Source organism: Culex pipiens, chromosome 2, assembly GCF_016801865.2.
Source record: "Culex pipiens pallens isolate TS chromosome 2, TS_CPP_V2, whole genome shotgun sequence".
NCBI classification, from domain to species: Eukaryota; Metazoa; Arthropoda; class Insecta; order Diptera; family Culicidae; genus Culex; species Culex pipiens.
Window position 1 is genome coordinate 199,457,370 of NC_068938.1, and position 22,693 is coordinate 199,480,062.

General features: G+C 36.0%; 1 protein-coding gene across 3 annotated transcripts in view; it reads left to right on the forward strand.

Annotated features, from left to right (window-relative positions):
* Positions 1–16,303, forward strand: part of LOC120431713 (orexin/Hypocretin receptor type 1-like) — a 276,085-nt gene extending 259,782 nt beyond the window's left edge. For all 3 annotated transcript variants that reach the window (XM_052707482.1, XM_052707485.1, XM_052707483.1), the window contains 3 exons: positions 4,335–4,441; positions 4,690–4,840; positions 16,078–16,303. In XM_052707482.1, the coding sequence (XP_052563442.1) occupies positions 4,335–4,441; positions 4,690–4,840; positions 16,078–16,288 (469 nt within the window). In that variant the 3' untranslated portion in view covers positions 16,289–16,303. The remainder of the gene's footprint in view (positions 1–4,334; positions 4,442–4,689; positions 4,841–16,077) is intronic.
* The last annotated feature ends 6,390 nt before the right edge of the window (positions 16,304–22,693 follow it).

The following is a 22,693-nucleotide window of genomic DNA, read 5'->3' on the forward strand; positions in this document are numbered from 1 at the left end:
TTTCCGCTATTAAATCAACATTTTCAGATGTATCAACATTGGAGAGTTGCTTGCTCACTTTTATTTGAGCTATTTATTACTTTGGAATAGTCAAAAACACTTTATGAAAGCTTTAACTCATGTTCAAAGTGCTGATAGGCCGATAATAGAAATAGGCTGAGAAAGGATATAGTTCCCCTACGTGCCTACTTTTGTTTGTTCGACCACTTTCTTGTTTGTTTTTGCTGCCTGTGCTGAGATAGTTCTAGAAACTTTGTTTCAAACAGGCAGATGCTTCAACAGGAAAAAACAACTACCTACTTTGGCTCACCAGCTCACGTGAGCGCAAAATGCTCCGGTGAGCGTGAGCGAGCACGAGCTACCTGATAAAAACTCACGCTCCAGCTGGAGCGAGCAAGCCTTCCGTGAGCGCTCGCTCATTCGCAACCCTGGTTTGACCCCTAAACTACTCTAAAGTGATTTAGAATTTTTTGATTCAAGTTGGCGACCAAAATGGCGGTGATGATGAAATATTGAAAACAATGATTTTTTTAATTGGATAGGCATAAAACTCATAAAAACATCATCATAAAACTCAAATTTGTTGTTAAAAGTAAATTTTTTTTTTGTTCGTGAATCGATTATCAAAAGTCCTTCAATAAACCTTCGGATAATCGAACTTCGAATAAGCAAAACTTTGGATAATCGAGTCTAGACTGTAATTTGGTTGTTGCCAAAATCTTGTGTTACTAAATCAGAGGCAGACAAAAACGTGATGGCACTGTATTGGCTAAAAATGTAATAATTTACATCTTTAAATTTGTAAGTTTATTTATTCCACTGAAATTAAAGTGAAATTAGCGTTGTTGTAATCAAAACTCATAAAGTCCAATACTTTCTTCCAACGACAAAGTTCAAATTAGATGCATTTTCCTTTCAAAATCCTCGTTCCTTTCCAACCTAACATCTGTTTTAATTACAAGCTCGGCGTGGCACTCCGCAAAGTACCGGTAATAAGTTTCAATTGGACCGTTCCGTCGCCGCCGCCGCCGCCAACGCCGCAGCTAAAAAGCAATAAAATATTAAATTAAAAACGGAGTGTTAAATTTATTATTCCGATCCGACGCCCACGCAGACACCCCCCTCCTTTGGTCCAGAAGACTCTGGCGCAACCTTTAGCAAAGCGCGCTAGCCAACGGTGGCGGTTCAGGCGGAAATACGTCCCAGCATCCACGGCTGCGACTTCTTGGGGGCACGAGTTACGAGGCAAAAAGGCAATACATGCATTTATTTGCGCAATAAAGTTAGCATTTCTGCGGAAAGTGCCCCATGCCGTGTGGTGTGGGTTTATGTTGCGTCTACAGGAAGGTGCTTTCAGGAAGTTGCTTTTAAAAAAGAGTGCACACTTCTTGGTGGATAACATAGTTGTTCCTTTTACTTGTATTCATTATTCAATGAGAATAAAATATTTCTTAACTTTGAAATAATTTTTAAAATTTCACCCTTCAATTCATTCACAATGTTGCGTAATCTGATTATAAAATGATAGTTTTGCCTAGCCCAAATATGTATCGCGATCGACAACAAAGAGTATTTTTAGGTCCATTTCAAAGGTCAATAAAATCAAACTACTGCACGCAAGCAACCAAAACAGCACAATTGAAGTCTCTCAATCTGTATAATTGCCACCCTCGTAAGCACCAATTGAGCACAATATGCTGCCCAACAGTCGGTATAATGATAGTCGAATTTAGTAGCATCATCATCACAACAATCGTTTGGCATCCTTTCGAATGCTGCTGCGTCGTTCTAGCATGATTTTCAGCCGTTTACCTCCCCAGTCAGGCAGGACCAACCCCTCCCATCCCCAAAATCATCCATCCATTGCCCTCTCAATAATGGTCTTCATCTTCTGTTCATACCTATCAGGAGAAGCAACTTTCATCATCACCTCGTTTCACACACCTCCACCGCCTCCCCCTAACTCGTTTTCCACCTCATTGGCCACGTGCTGGCTCTTTAACGGCGGGTGTGATGGAGAAACTCCCACGCTTTCCCGCCCCCATCCAAAACCCGGTGAGAGTAGATTCTCGTACTCTACGCTAAAGCTGAAACAATAACACACAACACAATGAATCCTTTGCCAACAACAACAACCGTCATCATCATCGTCGTGTCCGACACCTCGCTCTCTCCCCACCTCCCACGCCCACACACAAAAACACACACCCACATCTCAATAGGACAGTAATAACAATAATGGCTACCGTTAAAGCAAGCTTTCGGAACTGCCTGGAGCTTTTTTTGTGCTGGTCTGGTTGCTGCTGGAAAACAGGGGGAGGCTGTCAATGTGATTCTAGCTTTGCTTTCTCTCATTCACTGGAACGCCGGCGATGAATGAATGAATTGGGCGAAAATAGGGGAAATATACCCTTTCTAATCAAACACCTACACAGCTCCAAAAATACTATTTAGGCTTTAAATTTACCAGCAGCAGCACCGCCTCAAGTAATCACGGAAATTTATGCCATTTACTAATGCACTTTTGATTATAATTTCTATTTTGCGAGACCATTTCTCATCATTTTGGTGGCACACACATCCACACGCAGGATGAGAGGTTTACTGCATAACAAAAGTCGCTATAAATATCTTTTCACTTGCGCTAACGTTTTCAAAGCGCTTAAGATATAAAATTGCTTCCAACTACCGGCAACATGATCTTTTGCACATTAGTTAATCACTCATTTGAAAAATAATCCCGAATCATGTAAATAATTAGCGAGCGCCATCAAAAAAACAAACGCGCCAAGTCTTTTGACGTTTGAATTTCGACGACCCATTCTAATCGAAGGCGGAAGAAAACCGAGCGAGAAGCGAAGGCTAATAAAGAACAAAGGGTAGCTACCAACACCACCAGCAGCGCCTGTTGGAGTGAGCCAGTGATGCCAGGAAATTTTCTCTATAAATGCTACTTTTCGTGAGTATTCGCTTAAAATTTCATCAATTTTGGCAGCACTAAGCAGACCCCAAAAAAAAGCGCAGGAAGAAAACAGAACGAAGCTGAAAATAGGAAAATCGGAGTGGCCCAATGCACTCGACTGATTAGAATGCATTTGGGAAATATTATTTTTAAATGCGTGTAGAAGGAAAATAATAACTTTTAGTAAAAATGAAAATAAACAGAAATGTTCCCAAAAAGTTGCTCTACTCGTCGGTGTACTTGGTTTTAGTAAATTTCAAGGAACACTCAAGATTATCATTCAAACACGACCGCTTATTAGGCTTAAAATGGGTATACGTTCCCTAGATGGGAAAAAGTGCTCAGTGACGGAGTTTTCAATTTTTGGCTAGCACTGTGAATGAGAGTGGGTTAAAATCTAAACTGACAGCACTTAAAAAATCCTTCCATGGTACACTCAAACCCCGATGGTTTGACACCAACTGTTGCCAAGCGTGACCCAGTTTTTAGTTTGACACACTATCAAATGTTTAGAAATTAAAGTTTCTCTTGAAATTTATAGAAAAAAGTTTTTAATGTTTTATAGAAATGTATCATTTTTTATTATTGATTTCATGCATAGACGAAAATCGTCCATCTTGACATTTTTTTATGTATTTATTCGTCAAACATACCTTGACTACATGAATTTTGCTTTATTTCTGATTAAAATTTCAAATTTGTTTGTATTCTGTGAAATAGTGTCAAATAGGGTCCTGAAGTCCTATGTAAATTTTTATGTAAAACGGTAAAAAACATGCTTAAAATCAGTATAATATTTTTTTTATTTCCATGCAATAAAAAATAAATAAACAAGACAACATTTTTCGATGGATCAGCTATCGCCCCTTGGAACGAGCTGTCAAGTAGGATACTTTCTGTCAAAGAAGTTTTTCGTTTTAAAAATAATTTTAAAATCAATTTGAAAACCTTTGGGGTCGTACAAAGGGTAATTTTATACAGAAAAATAAACTTATCTTTGTGAACAATAAAGAGAAGATGTTAAAATAAAATTCAAGAGAAATGTTGAAATAAATTAAATTACGCTTTCATCCATTAGAAATAAACCCAAAATTTAAACAACTATCTTTCTTGCTTCATTAAAAAACAGTTAAAAAGTTGTTCTATCCCTTCCACCAGAAAAGTTTATTTATAACGTATTGTTCTATTTATTTTAAAAAATTATCTGGTTAATGATATTATTTGTGCACATTTTATTTCTTTTGTCAAATACAAACCTGATTCCACGATCGCCCCCAAAAACAATAGCGGCTCCTAGAGCGTATCAACTCACCTTTCACCGCTCCACTGATTCTATTTTCATTTCGCTTCCCTTTTTTCTCTCTTATTCCAGGCTGCCACTTCTATTCATGACCGTGGCGTACTTCCAGATCGTACGGGTGCTCTGGCGGTCCGACACCATCCCCGGCCACCGGGAGTCCCGGACGCAGCCATGTGGACGTAAGTAGCAGACACACCGGCTACACCCGGTTTCAAAGCCCGGTCATTCCATTCCATTCACCTGTCCGATTTTGCCACTTCTCGGAATGGAAACTCTATTTTGGAAACCGGCGAAGTTCCCCACTAGTCGCCGCGGCGCTATTCCCAGTTCTAATTAGTTTGCCGGTCGGTTCTGGGAAGCTCGAAATTATTTCTGATTGCCTTTTCAAAGCTTTCCCTTTCATTCTTGTTTTGTTTCATCTTTGCAGTTCACGGTACACGGACGACGCTGAACTGCGTGGGCAACACCAGCACCATGGGCCAGCTGAGGGCCCGCCGGAAAGCGGCCAAAATGTTGGTGGCCGTGGTGCTCATGTTTGCCGGGTGCTACTTCCCGGTGCACATGCTGAACGTGGCTAGGTGAGTTTTGGTGCTAGTTTTAGTAAAGTATGTTCATCTCAAGTCAAAGATAACAATGTTACAAATTTCTTTCTGAGTTTATATTGCCAGTGTGATCTCTAAAAAATAGCTTAAATTTATCAACAGTAATGAAAGTGAGATTTTTTTTCCTAAGAGCAATTCTCTACAAAACCGGCCGATTTCGACCATTTTTATTTTTTGTATTTTTTGATTTGGCTCAAACTTCGTGGGGGCCTTCCCTATGACCAAAGAAGCCATTTTGCATCATTAGTTTGTCCATATAAATTTCCATACAAATTTGGCAGCTGTTCATACAAAAATGGTACGTAAATATTCGAAAATCTGTAACTTTTGAAGGATTTTTTTGATCAATTTGGTGTCTTCGGCAAAGTTGTAGGTATTGTTAAGGACTATTTAGAAAAAATAGGTACACGGAAAAATAAATTTCCCGATTTTTTATTAACTTTTTTTCACAAAAACTCAAATTCCCAAAATACGTATTTTTTGATTTTCGAGATTTTTTGATATGTTTTAGGGGACAAAAATCCGCAACTTTTGAGCTATAGAGAAACATGGTCAAAAAATCTGCCGCCGAGTTATGATTTTTTGAAAAACTGGTGATTTTTGGAAAAAATCGAAATTTTATACATAAATTTTTTTTTGACCTCATTTTTTTATGCAAAATTGAATTTGCAATCGAAGATTACTTTACAGTTTTTTTTGATAAAGGGCCCCGTTTTCAAGATATAGCCACCGAGAGATTGATTTCAGCGAAATATTTGCAGTTTTTCGATTTTTAAAAAATAGTGACCATGAGTGATCATTTCTGAAAATATTTTTTTTGAAAAGTTCAGAAAATTTGCTATAAAATTGTCTAAGAGACATCGAAGATTGGACCTCTGGTTGCTGAGATACAGCGGCTTAAAGAAAAAGAAACAAGAAAATTGAAATTTTCTAATTCTCACCCAAACAACCCTCCATTTTCTAATGTCAATATCTCAGCAACTGATGGTCCAATTTTCAATGTTAGTGCATGAAACATTCGTGAAATTTTCCGATCTTTTCGAAAAAAATATTTTAAATTTTTTTAAATCAATACTAGCATTTTAAATGGGCATAATATTCAATGTTTGGCCCTTTTAAAATTTTAGTCTTGATTTTAGAGGTGGGCAAAACCGCTCTTTTTTAGGAGCCGCTCATTTTCGTTCGCTCATTAAAAAGAGCCGCTCTTTTGAACGGCTCTTTCGCTCTTTTTCAAAATGAAAATGTTTTTTTAAGAATCGTATGATTTTAAAAGTTATTTCACACTGGACTTTTACAAAATAATTTGATAAAAAAAATTAAAACTGAAAACGAGAAGATGGCCTTGAAAACCATTGGTCTTGGCGGTCTCTATGTCAAGATTTCTACTCGAACCTAAACATTCGAGTAATTGAATGGCATCCAAACTTAAATCTAGGATTGGAAAAAATGCTATTAATTTTAAAATTGCGTTTATTTCTGCAAGAATTGAACTAATGCTGATATTTTATTTGGAGAAAACATTCTGTGAACTCTTTTCTACATTCTGATTTAATTGATAAAGTCCATAAACGCTAAAGTTGATTTGGACAGAAGGTTTTTTTTCAAAATCTCTAAACTATTCAGAAGATTTTTGATAATATTATACAATTTGAAATGCTCAAATTTGTATTCCAGTAGTACTTTAATTTATAATCAGTTGTAAAGTGAAAAATATTTTCAAGTTGTTTAAAAAAATCATTTTTTTTTTTGGTTTTTTTATAGGCATTGAAATATTTGAAATTGCATTTTCAATTCTCAAAAACAAATTTAATACTACATTTTTTGGAAATTCAATAAATTATATTTATAACAAAAATCATGCCATGTTGGGCCGGTTCTTTCAAAGACTGAAGTTTAAAAAAGAACCGCGGTTCTTTTTTTGTGAGCCACGGTTCTTTCGCTCTTTTCAGTGAATCGGCTCTTTGAGTGGCTCGCTCTTTTTTTGCCCACCTCTACTTGATTTAATTTTTTCCAAAATATTTTTTTCGAAAAGATCGAAAAATTTCACGAATGTTTCATGTATTAACATTGAAAATTGAACCATTAATTGCTGAGATATCGTCATTAGAAAATCGTGGGCTGCAGATTTTTTGACCATGTTTCTCTATAGCTCAAAAGTTGCGGATTTTTGTCCCCTAAAACATATCAAAAAATCTCGAAAATCAAAAAATACGTATTTTGGGAATTTGAGTTTTTGTGAAAAAAAGTTAATAAAAAAATCGGGAAATTTTTTTTCCGTGTACCTATTTTTTCTAAATAGTCCTTAACAATACCTACAACTTTGCCGAAGACACCAAATTGATCAAAAAGTTCCTTCAAAAGTTACAGATTTTCGAATATTTACGTACCATTTTTGTATGAACAGCTGCCAAATTTGTATGGAAATTTATATGGACAAACTAATGATGCAAAATGGCTTCTTTGGTCATAGGGAAGGCCCCAACAAAGTTTGAGCCAAATCAAAAAATACAAATAAAATCCATTTCCGGTTTTGGTAGAGAATTGCTCCTAAGGTCTTTTTCCGATCTGTGGTCCCAAAATTCAAAATTTTCAAAGAGTCTAAATGGGTGTTTTTTGATCAAATGATTGTTTGGGGCTTTTTGATAGGCGGTGGGGACAAAAACCTGGGACAACATTTCTTAAATCCTTACTATTTTTGTCAATAAAACACTCGATATGTTACTCTTTTTCTCAAAAACAAACTCACTTAACTCACTTAATTACTAACTCACTGACTCACTCATGGTCCGCTCACTCAATCACCGATCCACTGACTCAATTTCTCATTCACCTTCACCCAATCTCTGGCTCATTCAATAATACACCAACTCACTCACTAACTCATTCACTGATTCACACACTCACTTATATTCCACGTATACTAGGGTGGGTACGGATTTTGAAAAGTTCCCAGATCAAGTTCTGGTGTGGTTCCCCTTGTAGGGCATACCCATAGGGACTCTCACGCCAAATTTCAGCTCGTTTGGTTGAAAACTGGCTTGTCTCAAGCGGGTTCAAGTTTACATGGAAATTACTATGGGAAATTTTGAATTTTCGTTCATTTGCTCCTACAGGCCTGGGAAAAACATGTAGAAACTTCTAGGATGGCCAGAAATGAGCGGAATCGTCTGGAGAACAACTTTCCCTAAGAGACCAGGTCGATTCGTTCAACCCCCATCGAGCTCAACGGCAATACATCCGGGGTTTTCGGAACCAACCGTTTTCCCCAGAAGAGCATCAAATTTTCCTTAGCATGCTATGAATGCTTGATGAACACCGCGACGCCACATATCAAACAGCTACCACGTGATTGTAATAAGCTGAAATTTGGCGTGAGAGTCCCTATGGGTATGCCCTACAAGGGGAACCACACCAGAACTTGATCTGAGAACTTTTCGAAATCCGTACCCACCCTAACGTATACCTTAGTCTATCTCATAATAACGAACTCACTCTTTAATTTACTCAATCACTCTCTCACTTACGTAATCATAAATAAAATTAACTCACTTTTGCAAAATTTTGTAAGAAGCATTATGCTAGAAGAAACTCCAGAAGTTGAATTTTCAAAATGCATTGTTGGAGATATAAAATATTTTTTTTAATTCATGAAATATTACAATTCTTAAAATAATAACAGCCAATCATTTGAAGACCGCATAATTTTCCCAATTATTTATTTTTTTTTTTTTGCGAGATTTTTGCCTTCCTCACTGAGCAAATAACCTAAACCTATACAAAATGAACATATTTTTAAGCATAAGCAACATAAACATTACGACTCAGAGTCAAACTTTGAGCAAATGTCTGTGTGTGGGGTTGAGCGTAGACCAACAATTTCACTCAAAATATCTTTTAATTGACTGAATGGATTTATGCCAGATTTGACCTACAGGGTTCCATGGGTTCCGTAAGTCCCTATTAAAAATTATTAAGGTTGGTTGAAAGTTATACACAAGAAAAGAATCACCTTTTACTTGCGACCTCCAGCTGAAATATGGGAAACTCTATTTACGCTAATTTTACATGCGTTAAGGCGCAATCATATACACACAAGAAGCCTTTGCAATTAATTTTATGAGAAAAGCATCCATCATTAACTAAAGAATATAAGGAATACTTCAAAATTCTAACTAGTTCTAAAATGTTCTAAAAGTAATCCCAACATGCAGCCGGAAATTGAAACTCCAAGGCAATAGTCTGCATTAAAAGCTTACACGTTAAGCAGGAAATCTGCTCCCAGATTATCCTCAAATGCAAGGGGGGAAAAAATAAGGTTGGAATGCAGCCCAGAACCATTCACAGGTAAAAGCTTCCAACGACCGTATATATATTTTTTTCGCTCCCATTCCCAACGGAAATTTAACGCCATCCAGCAGCAGTCGTACCGTTTACTACTTCACGGGGATTATACGCCTAGAAATCCAGGGAGGGAGGGGAAAGAAACAAAAAAGAGTGCAAGAAACATTCACTAAACCGTAAAAAAGCCCGGAAGAAAATTATTACCATGCATTTTGCCACTTTCCCTTCGCGTAGTGTCGTTCGTGTGTACTTATAGCGGCTGTTTACCTCATGTTTTCCAGCAGACTCCGACAGAGAGTGTGGATATGGTGGATGCAAACGTTGTTTATCTGTAGGGATAGGGGAGAGTGGCTAATTTTCGTAGTAATTATAGATTATTTGAAAAACAAAATCAAAGAAATTTGTGTTTTTATTATGTCACAAGTAAAAGCGAAACTGGTTTTCCAAGTCGAAGGTTCAGCGATCGAATCCCGTTGACGAAAACATTTTTGTTTCAAAATAACATGTTTTTCGTGTTTTTGCTGGGACAACACCCCCTCTAAGCTGCTATTTGCAGCACTTTGTTCCCTGAAAATCCTCCAAGAGTTTTGAATAGTTGTTACCTCCCGTCCACATTCGCTGTAAAACAAAAGGGAACAATGGGCCCCTTCGAGCAAGGTTTTCATATTTTCCCAGCAATACCACGCGCACCTCCCTTCGCAAAGGAATTTCCACCGTTCTCGGAGTCAGTGAAAAGGAGAAAATTTTAAATAGAAATAGCAGCCACAGATGGAACCTAATAGTTTTTTTACCGGCGAGGTTTTACCGAGAATACGGGATGATGGTGGATTTTCCACGCCATCAGTTCGGCGAAACACCTGAGGGTGGCGTTTTGGACCAAATGTCCTCGAATGGAGCTGCTGCTGCAGCTGGACGTGACTAGATAAACTTTGAAAGTGCAAATTATGTCTCGAACAAAGTATCACTTGTCAGACCCTCGTGAAAAGCTTGGAAAAGTTTGACCGAACGTTAATTGGAGCGAAATTTTGTTCAGCTTTATGTCGTGGGACGCTGCATACAGACTGTTGAAAACATCAAAATTGAAAAGTTTTTTTCCAGGAATCAGACAGACTCATAGACATCTTTTGGAAACGGTATTTTTCAAAACTAAAAACACAGCTATTAAAATTACAATTGAAAAAATCATATCAAACTCAATATTCAAAATCAACAAAACTTCCTTCTACGACCTACGAAACTTTCCAGCAAGCTTCAAAACTGGTCTTTGCATATCATTTTCCCAAGACTTTGACGTCGTTGCTGAACATCGTTCTAGCAAAAGTCGAGGGATTTCCCAGCTTTGCATAAGTGAGCGAACGAGAGGTAATTCAGCGAAAAAGTGGAAGCAAAAATGTGCCTTTTTTCTGAACAAGGAAAAGCACACAAAAGTTTGTTGCCCTCTTCCCTTACTGGAGCTGTTTACGTCTGGAAGTTGTCATTTTTTGGGGCCAATCGAAAGGGATTAGATTCTTGGGTTTCCTGCAAGACACGGAAGAGGGTAAAAGTCGAAAAGTCAGGATGTGTTGTCGTGCAGACGAGTTTGTTTTAGCATGTAAGCGGACAAATTGATGAAGATGATTCTAAGGGATTGAAGTGTTGCTCAATATCAAGTTGATTATTTACAGTTGATATGATGCTAAGTTAGGACTTTCAATTTTCCTGGGTTTGAACTTTCTCGGGGAATGAGAAAATAATCCCATGATTCCCGGGATAATCTGAGCATTGTATTGTTCATTATAAGTCACTGTTCATTCAACACAAATGAATGCTATTTGAACAAACTGAAGTGATACTTGAGTGTTACGAAAAACAATCGTTTTCATAAACTTTGGCCTAAACTTTTGCAAATAAAACTGCATAAACTAAATAAATGTCCTTAGTTTCAGTGTTACTTAAAATTTTCTTTACATATTACTTAACTCGTCGAAAAATTTAACCATTTTTTGGGTTTGACCAAACTCTTCAATACAGGAAGGTTAAAAATCAATATTGAAAAAAAACACTAACATCAATTCAATTTTTTGTCAATTTTGTCAATTTTGTCAATTTTGTCAATTTTGTCAATTTTGTCAATTTTGTCAATTTTGTCAATTTTGTCAATTTTGTCAATTTTGTCAATTTTGTCAATTTTGTCAATTTTGTAAATTTTGTAAATTTTGTAAATTTTGTAAATTTTGTAAATTTTGTAAATTTTGTAAATTTTGTAAATTTTGTAAATTTTGTAAATTTTGTAATTTTGTAAATTTTGTAAATTTTGTAAATTTTGTAAATTTTGTAAATTTTGTAAATTTTGTAAATTTTGTAAATTTTGTAAATTTTGTAAATTTTGTAAATTTTGTAATTTTGTAAATTTTGTAAATTTTGTAAATTTTGTAAATTTTGTAAATTTTGTAAATTTTGTAAATTTTGTAAATTTTGTAAATTTTGTAAATTTTGTAAATTTTGTAAATTTTGTAAATTTTGTAAATTTTGTAAATTTTGTAAATTTTGTAAATTTTGTAAATTTTGTAAATTTTGTAAATTTTGTAAATTTTGTAAATTTGTAAATTTGTAAATTTTGTAAATTTTGTAAATTTTGTAAATTTTGTAAATTTTGTAAATTTTGTAAATTTTGTAAATTTTGTAAATTTTGTAAATTTTGTAAATTTTGTAAATTTTGTAAATTTGTAAATTTGTAAATTTTGTAAATTTTGTAAATTTTGTAAATTTTGTAAATTTTGTAAATTTTGTAAATTTTGTAAATTTTGTAAATTTTGTAAATTTTGTAAATTTTGTAAATTTTGTAAATTTTGTAAATTTTGTAAATTTTGTAAATTTTGTAAATTTTGTAAATTTTGTAAATTTTGTAAATTTTGTAAATTTTGTAAATTTTGTAAATTTTGTAAATTTTGTAAATTTTGTAAATTTTGTAAATTTTGTAAATTTTGTAAATTTTGTAAATTTTGTAAATTTTGTAAATTTTGTAAATTTTGTAAATTTTGTAAATTTTGTAAATTTTGTAAATTTTGTAAATTTTGTAAATTTTGTAAATTTTGTAAATTTTGTAAATTTTGTAAATTTTGTAAATTTTGTCAATTTTGTAAATTTTGTAAATTTTGTAAATTTTGTAAATTTTGTAAATTTTGTAAATTTTGTCAATTTTGTCAATTTTGTCAATTTTGTAAATTTTGTAAATTTTGTAAATTTTGTAAATTTTGTAAATTTTGTAAATTTTGTAAATTTTGTAAATTTTGTAAATTTTGTAAATTTTGTAAATTTTGTAAATTTTGTAAATTTTGTAAATTTTGTAAATTTTGTAAATTTTGTAAATTTTGTAAATTTTGTAAATTTTGTAAATTATGTAAATTTTGTAAATTTTGTAAATTTTGTAAATTTTGTAAATTTTGTAAATTTTGTAAATTTTGTAAATTTTGTAAATTTTGTAAATTTTGTAAATTTTGTAAATTTTGTAAATTTTGTAAATTTTGTAAATTTTGTAAGTTTTGATACTTTTGACACTTTTGACACTTTTGACACTTCTGACCCTTTTGACACTTTTGACACTTTTGACACTTTTAGGATCACTTTATTGAAACGTTTCTGGTTTGTACTTTTTGACAAAGCGAAAGTGTTACATACAATGAAAAGCTTTTGTTTTGAAACTCAATGCCTGAAACGTTTTGTTTTTGTTCTACTTTCATTCACCATTGATAATAAATGATTCATCCAACCGTTTTACACAGTTATACCCTAGTCAGTTCTCTCCCAACAATGACCCTTTCAATTCCAAGTCCAGCATTCCTCAAAAGTACACAAAACGATCCTAACCCAAAATCCCAACTATTTACCCCTCCCAAAAACTCAACACCTCCCAGCGTAACAGCAGTGCCAAAGTTTCTCTCGAGCGAGTGGGGGCACCCTCAATAACAATGAAGAGATGAATTTGATTTAAAAGCCAACACCCCTGGCGAGGAAAATTGAGTTCTTACCCCGCCCGATATCCTCTGGGGGCTTCCTTTTTTGGGGTGTTCGGAAAAGTTGATGGTCGTTCCAGAAAGCTCCCTCGCAAAACCCAACCTAAATCGTCCCGAATGAATAGCTGAAAAGATGATGACGATATAAGTGCACGAAAAGGCGAGCAGATAAAGCTCTTTATGCTGTGCAGATCCGAAGCACATTAGATGGGAATCCTAGCCGAAGGGTGGGGGGCTAAGATAATTTGGGATGCTTCGACCTTGGAATTGGGTTTTGGAAAGCTTGGGATTGAAGTACTTTCTCGAAGTTTTAAGCATTAAACATCAATTTTTAATAGAGAAGCACTTTTTTGGAGACTAAAAATAGAATTTATTTCAAGAATGAGGAATCGTTTCCCTACAACGGCTTTCAAATCTAGCGATAAATTGAATCGAAATCCGTTCAAAAGCTCCACCTTTTCGTAGCGGGAAAAGCCACAATCCCGACAAAAGAAAAGTATTTAAAATAATACCTTCATCAACCACCAACAAACCAACCCAACCAGCAACACCCTTTCCGAGAGAGAGCGATACGGATTATCGGGAAATCTCTGCTCGCAGAAAGAAATCCCAAGCCGCACATGATCGTTCGTAACAATGATTATGGGGACGGGCTGACTGCATGTGGTTTCCTCCTGATACCATGGTTTGGATGAGGGAAAATCCTTTCCCCGTAATGGCTTCTGGGGAGGTGAAATCAGTCGGAATGTATGCAAACAGTCAATAATTGAAACTGTACGAGCGCTGAACAACCCCTTGCGGAAATGTTTGAGATGACGACGGGGGATCCTTCCTTTGGGGAATATGACTTGTTTAAAATCCTGGAGATGAATCTGAAATTGGAACATGTCATTTTCACAATTGGAAATTTTACAAAATAGAAATAGTTATAGCAATACCCAAACTGAACCATATCATGGCTTTGAACAATAAAATTCTACTGGAGGGTAAAGTAAGTAAGGCACCAAGTGGATTGATTTAGTTGAGTAGGTCTCTTGATTTTTGCCATCCATCCATTCCCTATGTCGAAAGAGTTTGCATCATTAGTTTTTCCGCATTTTCCAATTTCGGGGGTCTGGTCATACAAAATGGGAAAAGATTTTCTGATCGATTTGGTGTCCTCGGCAAAATTGTAGGATATGATAAGGACATTCGGAAAAAATAGGTGAACGGAAAAAACGTTTTTTTTACCTTTTATTACTAAATGTAGAATTCCTGAAATATTTATTTTAATTATAGATTTTTTAGAAAAAAAATTTAAAGCTTTTCAAATCGAAGAGTAATTTATCGAATTTTAGATAAAGTGCACCGTTTTGAAGTTTATGTCACTTTTAGGTTATTATATTCTGGAGTTATTTATTTCGTGCTTTTTAAATACTTTATGAAGAAAAGCAACCCCTGAAAAATGAAAGCTATGCTACCAAATATTCCAACAATTATCTCTCTGAGACTGATAATTAGTTTCCGAGATACAGCCTCACAAAATTAATCGAATTGATGAAAATTAGTTTATCTCAGTGTCATTTAATTAGCCTGTCAGTTGAAAATCTGACCAACACCCGAGCAGACGAAAATAATTTGAGAATAACATTTTTTGATATTTGAAAACACTAGGCCAATAATATTTTACGTTATTTATAACAAAATTTGTTATTCGTCGTTATGATTTTTTTGTTATTGGATTGTTATTGTGATAACAGATTGATATCATTTTTAGTTATTCTTCGAACAAATCTTTGTTATTATTTTTTGTTATTTTGACAACTAATCCGATCTTCCCAATAACAATTTGAGATATTCTTCCATAATATAAAATGTTATTCTAAAGTTGTTTTGGCTTTCAACCAATATCAGACCAATAACAAATTTTGTTGTGATAACATAAACTGTTATTAATCTCTTATGCAAAACTGGATTTTTCAAGAAGATTCCATAACACTTTCTGTTATTTTAACAGTATTTGTTATTGAAATGGCATGAATTTTGTTATTACCGTCTGCCCGGGCATCTCGACAACTGTTGGTTCGATTGTTATTGAAAAAAATACATTTTCGTGAAATTCGCTGATCTTTTCAATAAAACATATTTTTAAAGCTTCAAAATTTGACTCTCTGGCCGTCTATTGCTCCATGTTTTAATAATTTTTTTAGTCTCTTCAATTAGATTGCTTTGATTTTTCTATAATTTGATTTGATTTTTCTATAATTTGATTTGATTTTTCTATAATTTGACTCCTGCTCTCGACGGACCCTTCAATATCGATAAAATGAGAGTCCACTGTATGAGCAATTTACGCCTTTAAAAACCTTCTGAAAATAAAGCTGAAAATATATTTAAGATTCTCCGGAATTCGCGTGATAAAATAAAACTGCTCTGGCACCCAAAAATATCCAAAAAAAATCAAGAAATCTTCGAATGAAATGGTGAAATACGATCTTTCCAGGATCAAAATTACAGCCATACATGCGGCGTAAACATACCAAACTTTGAATGACTTGAATCATTCAATCGTTGCAGCCATAAATTCATTTCCATAATGGAAAATAGTTCCATTGATTTATTGCATCCTCGTTGATAAAAATATTGCTATTTGATTACAGCTTCAATCAGATATCCGGCCCCCCACGCACAACTGCCACTCCAATATATCCCATTACGAAATTTATTACTCAACCCAACAATGTCTCTTCCTCACATTGCCTGATGTAGACCACATCACATACAGTTCGAAGCCCAACTAACGTAAAACGTGTCCGACTTTCTGCTTTTCCCTCTATTTCCATCCACATGTTTGAACATTCTACGTGGGACGACGCCAACCAACGGAACCAACCACCACAGATACACGTTCGACATCGGCCAGAGTGACATCGTGGCGGTGCTGTCACTGTTCTCCCACTGGCTCTGCTACGCCAACAGTGCTGTCAATCCTGTGATTTATAATTTTATGAGCGGTAAGTATCCTGATGGCCAATCCAATCCATGTAGGATGTGTAGTAAATCTAGCCTCTCTACAAGAGCTGGTTACAGACAAACAGACATGCAATCGTAGAATAAATTGATCAAAAATTCGTTTGACACCTGTCACTACAGCCATCTAGTTGGCATTACACGAAATGTGCGACAATTTCACGCGCTTTTTGTTTAAAGGAAGTGTCACACGCGTAAGTTTCGGAACATTCAAATTGACCGTTAAACTTCTGAATGATAAATTTTAAAAGAGATTTACTTCTGTTTGTCTGTGATCCGACGTTGCATAGCATACATTTTACTATAGAATTTTATGGAGATGCAGTTCCTCTTACAGGACTCAATATGTTCCTGTACAGACGAAAGCATTAATTTACAACCACGTTACGTTAGAATTTGCTTATCCATACCGTGGAATTCATGTTGCTCATAGATTAGAATTCTAGATCTGCTATGATCTATGATACATTGCAAATTTATAGAATGTTTCATTTTATACCTCCAAAGTGCGCTCTTTAAATGTTTCTTCTTTCGAGGACTTAACCGCAAACCATATCGATTACTGCCATTTTGATAGATTGCCTTTTAATGTCACCGCATTGAAATCCAATTTGAGACCAAAACAACAATAACAAATACCACCGATGGGTGTCATGTAAGCGCACGCACACGCATTCGATTTAATAATGATTTATTTACAGCACACACACAACTGCGTATGCCCGAGTGTTAGCTTTAACAACGCATGCAGGTCCACTGCAGAGCTTGAAAGCTTCCCGAACAAAGGGCTTTGAAATGGGTGAAAGATTTACCATCGGGCAAAATCGTGCCTGCTCGCAATCATCATCAATCATGATGCGTCCCCATCAATTACTCGGCGCTGGCTTGGGAAATTTTTGCGCTTTTTATCGTTGCTGTACGATGATTGGCTTATGGAGCGGTCGTGGCTGAATGGTTACGATGTTCGCTTTATAAGCGAATGATTCTGGGTTCGATACCCATCTGCTCCCAACGAGAATGTTCTGGACTCATTAAATTTGGAATTAATGAAAAAACTTCAAGCTCACGGCGGGGTTCGATCCCCTGTCCTTAGGATTGGTAAGCAAAATGCTTTCCACTTAACCGTGGAGCATTGGTAGCTTGAGGAGGAATCAGACTGGTATAGTTGAATCCAAGAATCGGACTTAGAATTGCATTGAATGCAAGTTGAACATCAGAACTCAAACAAGATTGCATGCAAGATTTGCAAGCGCAGTTGAAATTGAATCTAAAAATACCTCGCTATGAATAGCCTGGGCGACTGATAGAATTCATCCAATAAGAGATGAGAAGAATTGAAAGCATTCCCATTAGAAATGAGAACACACGAAGAATTCGAACAACAATGCCAAAGGTCGTTACCACTCGCCTAGGGTGGCTCCTCAGACCATTCACCTTCCCAAAAACCGTCCAACTCCAAGCGAAACTTACTTGAGGATACTGTGGAGATTTTCCCTTAATACTCTTAAAAAAGTGGAGCATCAACACTTCCCGTCTTCCAATTCTCTTTCCTTGTCCCTGGTGCGCGGTGGAGATGGGAGCGGCCGGCAATGGACGGCTGCCATGGTGGTGAGAATCTGGTTCAGGTGGAATTGGTTCTATTCCCAATTATCGATTCCTAGGCAACTTGGGCTTAGACAATCATCACATCACATGGCGAAAATCCAGTCTGCAATCCGCTAAAATCACCGTCTCCTAGCGAAGCGAAGCGAAGCGAAGCTGTACGATGATTGGCTTATCTTCCTTTAGGTGTGGAAATGTACGACATGAATTATGTTAAAGCTTTTCTAGCACAGTTCGATTATTCAAAATCTCTTTAAGCCGAGGTTTGGATAAGTGTTTGATAAAAGCTGTTCAGAAAATTTAATCCTTTTTTCTATACCTGATTTTGATTACTGCACTCAAGTATGACCCCATAATTGTTCCAAAATGACACTGTTCACAGAATCATATTTAGTTCAATAATCAATAGTTTCGCTAATTCAAATTTAGAGTATCGAATAGATTCAATTTTACCATATTTGTAATATGTAATGTATTGATTTTATGATGTTTTGGAGATACAAAGTTTTCACAGTATCACTGGCAAATATCTGAAGTGAATAAATGCTGAATTTAACTTTTAATCTATTTCAATTAATATTAATTTTGAGTGTTGACAATGTTTCCGTGAACTAGTAAATAAACAAATAATAAAATACATAACTACAACTAGAGTGTAACAAAAATGACTTTTTGGCGGGCAATCAAGGGCTGGTTCCGGTGGGTGTACTGAGCCCAAATCCAAAATATGAGCTTGATTGGAAGTAACAGGAGCTGGCTCTCCGCCCTTCAATTTTAAATGGGAATTAACCCGTAAAAAACATATTTTTTTTCAAAAATGTCTATTTTTTAGGCACTTTGGCCACCAATGCGTTTACCAAAAACATCAGATACTTGCGCATGTTTTGGTATTAATGACATTGAAGTTTTGAGCATCCTAGAGCTCGGTACAGACCATCAAAGTTTGGCATTTTTTTCGAAAAATCAACCCCAGCTAAAAAGATATGCGTCGCACCTCGCGACGCCCAAGACGCCACTTGAATTTGCGGAGCCATTTTTTTTTTCGAAAAAAAAAATACCAAGCTTTGAAGATCTGTACCGAGCTCTAGGATGCTCCAAACTTCAATGTCTTATATAATGAAACATGCGCAAGGATCTGGCCTACACGCCAATGATGTTTTTGGTAAACGCATTGGTGGCCAAAAATAGACATTATTGAAAAAAAATATATTTTTACGGGTTAAATCCCAATTGAAGGGCGGAGAGCCAGCTCCTGTTACTTTCAATCAAGCTAATATTTTAGATTTGAGCTCAGTATGCCCACAGACACAGATTTTCTGTGGTATGCCCACCGGGACCAGCCCCTGAATGCCCGCCAAAAAGTCAATTTTGTTACATCCTACTACCAATGAATCGAGTCAGCGGAGAGTAATTTCCACTGCAAAACAGAAAATAATGTGGTTTGATAGGCAGGAAATTGCGTGTCAAAATTCTATTCCAAATTTTGGCTGCAGCAGACTTTCTAATCTGGCCACACGCACCCAATGAGCAACAAATTATATTCAACCACCAAAACATGGTTCAAACCAGGGTGGCTCCCAAAATACGCAGAAGTTGGAGTTGGAAGAAGCCTCTGATTTCCGCACGTGTTGATATTTCCCACTAAAATCCAGCCACCGCGCTAACTGGCCGCAATAAATAATTGATGATGATTACCGGGAAACACGAACCTCCGCCGCCACGTTGACCTTCCCCAACAACAAAGCCGCCTCACCCGAAAGTCAACGCCTGTCGAATGTCCCGACATTATCTCGACTCTTGGTCCCGAAAATAGGGTTATGTTGTCTCGCTAACCCTTGATGCACATCTGTGATATTAAAACGTTTAATATTCAATTTTAAAATGTCGCAAATAAGTGTTATAAGCCTAAAATTTCACAAAACATTATTTTTGCAATTCCGTCGTGAAACTACTTACTTTTCCTGTCATTCTTGAACGATGAAAAAGCCTACTTGTCTGAACCAAAAATAACAGTATCGAATAATAACACTATTCAAAATCAGTGCTGAAAAGTTGAACTTTTTAGCACTTGTTTCGAAAAGTTATACTTTTCAACATCATTTTGATTTAAACGGTTAAATCACAAAATACATTTGACTTATAATTGCAAAAAATGTTGTATGGAACTCGTTGCAAAACTTGATTTTTTTTTCAGCACTCGTCGTATTTATCCAACTCGGTGAACCTCGTTGGACGTTGGACGACTCGCTCTGAAAAAATCTTCTTTTTGCAACATGTTGCATAAACTACTATTTCTCAACAGTGAATATCGAAACAATAGTTGGCCAGATATCGTGAGTTCAAACATTAGCGGTTTATTACAAATAAAATAAATAATTAAATTATTCAGCGTCTTGTATACAAACATTTCAATTAAACAGTAAATATATTTGCGTAACACATGAAATTACCCCTAATAATATTTCTTAAAATTTTGTCTGCTAATCCTAAGAACCATGAAGGCCAAGGGTTTTGCCGAAATTGGTTAGCGAAGGAGCAACAAAAGGGCCCGGAAATGGTGGCGCGTGGCCAAATCTGATACCCGCAAACAAAGCACCTGGTCACCGGAGTTTGGCCCGGTGGGGGAGATGACACAGTTACTACTACCACGAGCCACTTCCCCCCGGGGGCAGCTCACCTTTGTGTGATTGATGCCCGGGACGTGATTGGGGGTGAATCATGTCGGATTAAAACTTTCTATTTGCCAACGGTTGAGAGCTGGCCTCCGGAGTTGTTTGTCTAGCTTGAGGGTTTTGAGTTTAATTCAACGGTTGAAGTGTGCGAGATAATTGTTTTGCAACAAGTTTTCCAGCAACTTTGGAAATTCAATTATATTTTTCCAAGAATATCGTTGTTTTTACACTTAACTGACCTGATTTTATATCGCTGCTGAACATGATTCAATTATACAAAAAGTTAAATTTAAAGAGTTATTTAAAGATTTTTCTGTAACCAAAATTCCAAAAATTGAAGCGATCATTTCACCACCACGAATTTATTTCAAGGAAACGCTCGCCGGAGGTTTCGCAAACATGACATACGCAATAAAAGTCTTTCCCAGAATAGCGTCATAATCTGTCCCCAGTATTCAAGAGAGGAGCAACAAAACCGACAAACCCAGAAAAAGCTCCGCCCTTTCGTTCACTACATGTGCCAAAAAAACGCACTCTTGCGGTTTTGATTGTTTCTTGTTTTTATTTGCCCCTTTTTTCCGGACGTCACCGCCAGCGTGTGTGAATTATTTATTTCGGTTTTGTTCCGAGAGTTTGTCTTTCCGGGGGGAAACAACCCCGGACGACAAATGCTGGCTTTGATTTGCATTTCAATTTGGTGCTGGTGCCGTAATGATGAGGACATTTTGACGATGGCAGTCCGGAAACCAGTTGACACTGAATGTGGGCATTGACACACTTTCCACAGGATACCGTAAATCGGGGTGACATTGATAGGATTTCAATAAATTTAAATTGTTTTAATTAGTTAGTTCGTAATATAGTTTTAAAGAAAGAATCATTGTCTAAATATAAACTTATTAACAAAATTTAAACGCTTTTTAACAAAACACATGTTAGTTTCAGCTAAAATTGTTAAAAAATCACAATTTTGCCTGAAATTTGCTAAAACTAGTTTTCGACTGCTTGTGTTTGACGTCTTGCGGAACAACATTGACTGCAGTGACCTACTCGAGGAAGTCCACATCCGAGTTCCCTCAAGAGAACTTCGGAACTATCAGCTTCTCGACATACCAAGACACACGACGAACTACGGACACCACAACCCTCTTGACGCCTGCTGTTGAAAGTTTAATCATTCGACTATTTTGGAAAATTTTGACTTTAATGTGTGTAAATCTGTGTTTAGAAGTAGAATTTTGTTGCTTAGTTAGTAAGAAACCCAAAAGTCTGCAAAGAAGATAAATAAATTAATTAATTAATAAAATTATCGATTCATCAGCCATTCCACGCCAAACAGGAAGTCTCCAAATCAAAAGTGCTCCGATTTGGCTCAAATTTGGAGTGGGGGTTCTTTGACCCAAATAATAAGACCCGTATTTTTTTTTTTTTTTTGTTTGGCGATTAGGGTGCTCCTATCCAAAATAGGGTGGTCCATAAAATGGCATTTTTCGTCGATTTTCGCACAAAGCACATTTTCCAAAAAACCATATCTCCGGAACGGCTGAACCAATTTTAGAGCACCACGTTTCATTAGTTGGGCTTTTAAGGAAAAATATGTGGAGGTTCGAAAAACCTAGCTGAATATTTGAAAATTCTATGAAAATTTCATTTGCTATTTTGAAGGTCTCGGGACCAAAGAGCTAATGTCTGAAAATATCTTTCTCTGATTCCTTGTAGTATTTACATAACGTATCCAAAATTTGCGAATATCCATCAGCACGATTCGGAGATATGATTTTTTTGAGCATAAAAACTGGGGTTTTCAACGCGCCGCGCGCAAAAACGGAAAAATTTCGAAAAAGGGTAAAAATCAACTTTTTCACTAAAACTGCGATGACTGCGATGACACTAAATTTCAGCGATGGTCTATACATGTTAGGGTACCAAAAGTTGCGTCTTTTAATTACCTTTCTTTTGAAACGTGGCGCTTTAAAATTGGTTCAGCCGTTCCGAAGATATGATTTTTTCAAAAATGTGCTTTTTGCGAAAATCGACGAAAGATACTATTTTTTGGACCACCCCATTTTGGATAGGAGCACCTCAATCGCCAAACAAACAAATATGGGTCTAATTATTTTAGTCAAAGAACCTACATTCCAAATTTGAGCCAAATCGGAGCGCTTTTGATGTGGATACTTCCTGTTTGACGTGTAATGGCTGTCATATTGCAT